A 7,601-nucleotide genomic window follows, 5' to 3' on the forward strand; every position below is an offset into this window, starting at 1 on the left:
GACCTGTGACACCTTGAGCTGATAGGAGAGGTAAGATATCCCCAAGTCCCTGTAGGGCTGGACTTTTGGGATGTCCCCCCACCCCGGCTCAGTAGCCTGGTATCAGGTAGACCACACGGGCTGGAACAGGGATGCTTGTGGGAACCCCAGGGGACTGTTCAGCCTCTACTACCTTGAAATGTGACCTTGTTTTCTGAAGGGCACAGGACCAGGGCTGACTAGCATTCTGGGTGAGTGGATGGGTGGTACTACCTGTAATTTCAACTAGAAATGTAAAGAAAAGTCTCATTTTTGATATCTGAATGCTGCCCCAAATGCCTTTGTTAATGTGAAATATTCATGAGAGAATTCCTCATGGCCACAGAGCCCTTCTGGACTGTCTGTCTGCCAGATGAACTGATTGATACACTTCATTCACTCCCTCATTAGCTATTAGGGAATCTGCTATGGCCATGGTGAAGGACTTGTAATGCAGAACAAGATGTTGCCAAATTCTTCCTGTTTTTGCCGGACTCCTGGATGGAGAGGAGAAAATGGGGTAGAAAGGACATTGGCTGGGAACAAGAAGTTTAGGGCTTTAATCCCACTCCTGTTTCAACTCCTAAACAAATTTAGACAGACTAAATACTCGGCCACTCTGGCCATCCCATTCTGTATGTATAAAACATGGATGGTTACATTGTCTTTGCATCCAATTTTGTTCCATTGCACTTACTTATTTAAAAGTTCACACACTAAGAAAGAGTTAAGTAAAAAAAAAATGTTTTGTAGCCTGGGTCAGGAAAGAAAAACGGCAGTGATTATTCTGTTATAGCAGGTGATGGCATTGTCTCTGTCTCTTAATCTAGCTTTTACCTACAGACAAATGACAGCCAGTTCTTACAAGATTATTGTGCAGTTGGGGTCACGGGTTTATTATATTTATATACAAATAAGCATTTATTGAGGTTTCGTCAGAAGGGATGAGGTAACAAGCTATTTCAGCGTGATAACAACATAGCCACGAGAGACCAATACTGAGCTTCGAGACTGAAAAGGACACAGGCCCCGAAAACCCCAGCTTTCAGGCAGTGTAGCTATCCAGACCGCGGGGGCAACTGTGCAGCACAAGCAGCACGTGACAAGACACATCACGGACAGGGCAGTTGCTCACGGGGGATGGAGCAGGCTGGTGGGGGTCGGGGGGGGCACGGCTGGGAAAGGGCTTCAGAACCGCATGAAGCCCCCGTATCTTTTCTCTATCTCAGGAACTTCTTTAGAGTAACTTTCGCCTTCCTCGTCGGAGGGCAGAGACTCGGCGAAGCGCTTCAGGAAGCCTCCGTATCTCTTCTGGTAGTCCATCCACCACTCGGGGCGCCCCACCCTTCTCATGAAGCCCCCGTAGCGCTTCTGCAGCTCTTTCGCTTCGTCTTCCAGCTGGGGGCTTCTTTTGAGGCTTCTCATGAAGCCCCCATACCTCTTGCTCATGCTGTCTTCGTCATTGTTGGTGCTCCCCTGTTGGTGGCTGTCTTTCGCACGGTTGTCTCCCGTCCCCAGGAGCTCTTTCAGCAGGTCGGAGGAGTTGGCCAAGGTGTCTCCCTCATCTGCATCCTTCTTCATGAAGCCACCATACCTCTTGGCAAGGACCTCGCCTCCGTTCGCCTCTTCTTCCGGCTCCACGGGATAAAGCTCATCCGTCTTCTTCATGAAGCCTCCATACCGTTTCATGAAGCCTCCGTACTTCTTGGCTAGCAAGTGGTTGTCATCCTGTTTGCTGCTGTCTTTGTACATGTCGATGTTATCCCAGGGGAACTCGGGCTTGGACACCTGCAGGAGATCCTTGCAGGTCTCCCAGATTTTGAAAGAAGGCAGCTGTCCTTCACATTCCAGTGTGCATGCCTGCGAAGTCAGGGAGATGATTGATTAAGAGACCCTTCTGAACCAACGGTGGACTCTTACTCTCTGCTTTAGTACACACTGCCGCAGAAAGGGGACAGCTCCTCCTGTCTGTCATAGCTTCTGCCCAAACTGAACCAGCAGTGGTCCAGGGCACTGGAACAGGGCAGGGAGAGGGTAATCGAGTCTTGTTAGCGATCTTGTTGTATGTGCATAAGGCATGTCATTGTCTCATGGGACACAAGCTCAAGTGACTGCATTGAGATTGCAGTCTCACTGGGCAGTCTCACTGCGCTGTTTCCCGGGGGAGATGGAATTTTGTTTGAGACTTTTTGATCCCCAGGGGAGAGGTTTCTATGTACCTGATTAGGGATATGTCCTAAACATCCTCTCCTGTCTTTATCTTAAAGAGACAATCTTTATTAATAACATGCATGAGGTTTACTAATGAGTACCTCACTTGCTCCCACCTCCCTGCAGATACGTTTAGCCTTTAAAGAAAAAAAAATCCTACAATCTCAACATAAGTTTTAAGAGAATGCCATTCAAGACACTATAACACATGATAAATTATTTGGATCCTAATATAGCAATTGGCTAAAAATGGAGACACTTTGTCTTTTGTTTTTTTCTTGGCTGACTAAAACAGATTCCATCATTTTGAGCCAATTGCTGCCAATTACCTGGATGTAAATGCATAGATTATTCATATTATTTTCCTAAGATTAAGCCATCAGTATACAAAACAGGCTGTTTTCAGTAGTCATATTCTTTAATAAAGGAGGAATTAGCAGCATGTAATCACACTTTCTTATACTAAAGTAATTAGATTCAAGTCATTATAGAGTAATTAAACCAAAGCTATGGTAGGCATTATCCTATGCATTGTAAATTACCTTGCTCAGACTATTTTTTAAATTCAATTGCCTGCCTACAATAAAAATAACACAAATATCAGGTAACATTACAAAATTCTATGCTATCCCTAAGCATTTCAGGGGGCATCACATTTTCCTGAAATCTCCTTACAGATGCCAGGCATCTGTCCCTTGCTTTAGATGGGAAATCCAAGTCCTTTCTTGGCACTTAAAAAAAAATCATATGCATATATTAAATACACACGTCATCTTCACAACAAAAATATTCTGGAAACATAGTTTTAACCAACTTTGAATGGTTATTTTAGTTTTGTGTATACAATAATTAAATATATGGAATATGAGAAAGCTAAAGAGGAGCCAATTCAAATAATTTTATTTTATTCTTGAACATATATTTTTAAAGACTCCAAATACTATTGAAAGCTTAAGGTGTCTGGGTGGCCATAAGATTTCCACTCTAAAATGCCCGTGACCTTGTTGCTGAACATGAGTGCCACTCATTGCACTCTCAGTTCTATGGTCTAGAGCACACCGGATGGAAAGCTCTAGACAACATGCAGTCTCATCTGGGTACCCTTTACCTACCTCATGGCAGAATTTACCAAGCTGCTGCATACCGTTGGCTGGGTAACTTCATTTTTCCCATGACCTGTATCTAATATTTCAGAACTGCTATTATTTTAATAACATCTGACCATTAACTAAATCTCTGCCAGTGAGAAAATAATATTAAATGTATGCTACGACAATCAAAATTCTTCTGAAGATGATTTTTTTTTTTTAATGGATAATGGCTTTCCCCTAACTGGTTCATACTCTATGTGCCCTTCTGTCATCTGCATCGAAGATCAGAACAGAGTACAAAGGTTGAATGTATCAAGGAATCTGGAAGTTTCTCTGCTGTCTGGGGGGGGGGGCTGCTAAACAAGAACCTGTGCTTGTGCTTTTCAGCAACAGAAAAGGAAGGCACACATTATTTTTGGGCTTGGTAAACTGAACAGTTGAGGGAAATTTCCTTGACTAGGTATTGCTAAGATATCGGTTACATTTGAGTTCCTAAATCATATAACTTAGTAAATCTGATATCATGTGAGGTCAGATTACAACGCTTCTAGAATTCAATCACTGTTAATTACATAGATGTTGGAGAACCTTACGCTACGTGTTGAGTTCTGTGCTTGTGAAGCAGTGGGCAGCGCTAGAAGGCATGGGACTACTCAAAAATAAAACAATAAAAATACCAGTGGCTGTGCAACAGGAGCCGGATGGTGGCCTTCAGGATAGTGTGAATCTCCTGCATATAAAATCCACTATTCACAAGGAAGATTCTTATTTGTACTCACTCAAATTTTAGGGAAAGCTGACAAGTTCATGACTACAGGAGATGGAACAAAAGTCGTTATCATAAACATCCTATTTATGATGGGACAATTTCCCCTTCACAGTTTAAATACATGGTGCTTTATTTTTTTTTAAATACATGGCCAAGTGAGTCTCTCCATCTACTGAAGCAAACAAACATTTAACTGGAAATATTGACTTGGATTTTTGGGGCCCCTTTGTTTCTCCATTTCAAGTATTTGAAAAATGCGAAGCTTTCTCAAAGGCTCAAGTGACAGGGCAATAGATCACTGTGAGAGTAAAAAAAAAAAAAAGAAGCCTTTGGAATTTCAAATGTACAGATTCAGGCTTGGTGGAATACCACGCGTGTTTGGAATGCCCGTGGACTATGATGAAAAGAACAGCCGTTTTGCCTCTTCTAGCTCCTGTATAGGACAGGCTATCTCTGGACTGATACCCGATCTTTGGGTACGGACCATCTCTCCTGAGCCCTTCTCAAAGGCAATCAAAGTGTTCTTTCTAGCCGTTACGTAAAAGTGCAGTCAAGACAAGGCAAAGAGAATTCTGTTTCCCTTGCTCATGGGACTATTAATGAACCTTTCTGGCCTCTTCTGGCAATTCTCTATCTCTCCCTTATCCTTTTCCTCCAGGGACTGAGGAGAGACTCAAAGCTAAGGGAGCCGAGGAAGAGCAATGGGTTGGGAGTCCGGGCAGTGGGGGCACTCTCACTAACAGAAACATTACATTCTTTGTCTATTTTGAAGGTCCCTGGGCTTGGGTGTTATAGTTGGGGAGACTGACAGCATACATGACATGCTATCCGAGGTAATGAAGAGAACACATCTTGGGGTTCCAAAACTCTAGGGTCAAAACAAAATTGGTTCATGTGGAGATAGAGACCTCAACCCTTAAGGGTTCCAGAGAGGCTGGTTCCAAAACTGGGAGACAGCAGCTCGGGGACCAACGTTTGAAAGTGTCAGTTTACCTTGGTCCTCAAAGGCTCCTGCCGCGCACTGTCCAGCACAAATGACTGCTAGAAGTCTGCGAGGCTAGCCCTGTGAGCTTGGCCGAACAGTCCCTCACCACAAATTCAACTCACCAGGAAGTTGATGTCGCCGGGGCGCACCAGGCGGTAGCTGCATTTAGCGCAGTCCTGGCTGCATTCCGCCTGCGCTGTAGCCAGGAGGCAGGACCCGAGCGCCAGCAGCCAGGTGCAAAGACTCAGGAACCGCGCCATGGGCTGTAGGAGAGAAGAACGCGCCTGTGGGGACCCGTTCTGTCTCTGGCAAGGTTCTCTAGGAGGGAACCTTGCCGGGTGGGTGGTCGTGGAGCAGGACCCACAGGGACAGTCTTTCCTGAGCCCCGCCCACAACCCAATAACATCCCGGGTGACTAAGAGATAGCTTGGACCCTGGTGTTTCCTGCTGCCCTAGGGAAGCCTGGGGACAATTCTGTCTTCCTGGAGGTATCTATCTTCCCGGAGAGGGGGGTTGGGGGTCCTGTCCTCCCGATGGAACCCTATCCTCCTGGGGGAGTCCTGTCTTCCCGATGGCACCCTGTTCTCCCGATGGCATCCTGTCCTTCCGAGGGCGCCCTGTCTTCCCTGGGGCATCCTGTCTTCCCTGGCGTCGGTTGCTTAGGGCAAGATTCTGGAGCGAACATTGGAGTTCGCAGCTCGGGAGCAGGAACTTGGGGAATAGGACCCGGACACCCCTGGCAACGGGAAGCCCGAGAAAGTTGGACGAAAGCAAGCAACGAGGGAACAGGCGATGGGGTCGCCAAGGCACGGGAGACTTGGGGGGCAAAGTCACTCACGCTGGTGTTGTTCAGATGGCGCCGGTTGCTGGAAGAGCGTGTCCCAGATGCCACTCTGCAAGAGAAAAAAAAAAGAAGGCAAGTGTGAGGCGGCCGCGTCGGGGAGCTCGGCGAGGCGCCGGGCAGCGTCGCTGGGCTGCGGGGCTCTGTGCCTCGCTGGCCTCGGCCACAGCCACTTTATAATTAGCCCCAAACCGAAGGAGGCGCGCGCGCCCCAATCGCCGGCGGGCTGCAGCTGACGCAGGCCCTACGCCAGCCCGGCGGGAGGGGACGTCCCCGCAGCACGCGGCCCCCGAGGGTGGCGGGTGCGAGTGGGCGCCGGAGGCTCCCCCACCGAGCACTTAGGAACTCTGGGGAGGACACGAAGGGGAGAATGCTTTCCCTGGATGAATCACTTCGGTGGCACCGTGGGTGGGATGTTTGAAAGGGCTCGCGGACTTGGGATTTCATGAGCTGTTTGTTGGACACCCTCAGATTCCATCCTCTTGAGGTATAACTCAGAGATGACCCCTGTTCAACTCTTCAAAAATCGTAACTTTTCACCCACCTTGTCCGGACTTTCTTGCTGTCTAATAGCGCCAGGGACACAATAGGCATTCAGTTAATGGTTATGGAAATCAATAATTGAAACTTTCTGGGGAGCTTAAATTTTCTTCTTTAGATCAATGACACGTCAGACCACAAAAGCAATACTTCCGGTGCAGAAAACAAATCAAATCAAAACAACACCCTCAAACAACCTCAAAAACAAACCCACAAACAAACCAACAAACACAAACAGGTTGTGGGAAACATGTCCTCCAGAAACCACAGGAGGGGTCAGTTTTGGGCTTCCTGGGAGGACACAGGTTCCAGACTTGCTACAGCCAGCGTGCTGTATAGATAGGGTGGGCTCTTTTTCGGGGGTGTGGAGTGTTTGTTGAGTAAGGGGTGTCAGGGTGTTGTGATGTCAGTAAGTCAGGAGTTGTGGTTTGGAGGGAACAAGGAGGAAAGCTGTCCTGGACACAATTGACTTGGGTATTGCACATCCTGCCTGCTAGGAGAGGCCTGGCTGCAAACGGTGAGACTGGGCCTTTCAGGGCTGCCAGTCCCTCACTTCCCAGGTCTCTAGAAGCTTAGAGCTTACAGCAAGTAAGCTTTAGTCTCCAAGGTCTTGATTTTCTTTTTTCTATTTGTAAAACAGCAGCTGAGGGATCATGCTATTTTATGTCAGCACCCGAGAGAGGAGGCGCGGTGTTTAGGACAGTATCATCTGGAATAATGGACAAAATCATTTAACCGGTCTGGCCTCTGGCCTCAAAAGCTGATTTTAACCACCCATCATATCTTTCCTTTAGATCTATTACCAGTTATCTCGCTGCTTCTTCTTCTTCTTCTTCTTCTTCTTCTTCTTCTTCTTCTTCTTCTTCTTCTTCTTCTTCTTCTTCTTCTTCTTCTTCTTCTTCTCCTTCTCCTTCTCCTTCTCCTTCTCCTTCTCCTTCTCCTCCTTCTCCTCCTTCTCCTCCTTCTCCTTCTCCTTCTCCTTCTCCTTCTCCTTCTCCTTCTCCTTCTCCTTCTCCTTCTCCTTCTCCTTCTCCTTCTCCTCCTCCTCCTCCTCCTCCTCCTCCTCCTCCTCCTCCTCCTCCTCCTCCTCCTCCTCTTCTTCTTCCTCTTCTTTTAAATCCACCCGTTGTGTGTGACTATCTCCCT

General features: G+C 47.1%; 1 protein-coding gene across 1 annotated transcript; it reads right to left on the bottom strand.

Moving 5' to 3' along the window:
* Nucleotides 1–900: 900 nt before the first annotated feature.
* Penk (proenkephalin) lies at nucleotides 901–6,090 on the bottom strand. Its single transcript, XM_052175424.1, has 3 exons — nucleotides 5,913–6,090; nucleotides 5,197–5,337; nucleotides 901–1,878 (listed from the first exon to the last, which is right to left on the bottom strand). Exons 2-3 carry the CDS (start codon nucleotides 5,332–5,334, stop codon nucleotides 1,207–1,209), a joined length of 810 nt encoding a protein of 269 aa, XP_052031384.1. The 5' UTR covers nucleotides 5,335–5,337; nucleotides 5,913–6,090; the 3' UTR covers nucleotides 901–1,206.
* Nucleotides 6,091–7,601: the final 1,511 nt, after the last annotated feature.

The sequence above is a fragment of the Apodemus sylvaticus genome, chromosome 3, assembly GCF_947179515.1.
Source record: "Apodemus sylvaticus chromosome 3, mApoSyl1.1, whole genome shotgun sequence".
Taxonomy (NCBI): Eukaryota; Metazoa; Chordata; class Mammalia; order Rodentia; family Muridae; genus Apodemus; species Apodemus sylvaticus.

Excerpts from the sequence above, each read along its gene's own strand:
- Penk (XM_052175424.1), bottom strand. The coding sequence starts at position 5,334 with ATGGCGCGGTTCCTGAGTCTTTGCACCTGGCTGCTGGCGCTCGGGTCC. Across the intron at positions 1,879-5,196 it reads CCGGCGACATCAACTTCCTG|GCATGCACACTGGAATGTGA; the intron begins GTGAGTTGAATT and ends CTGACTTCGCAG.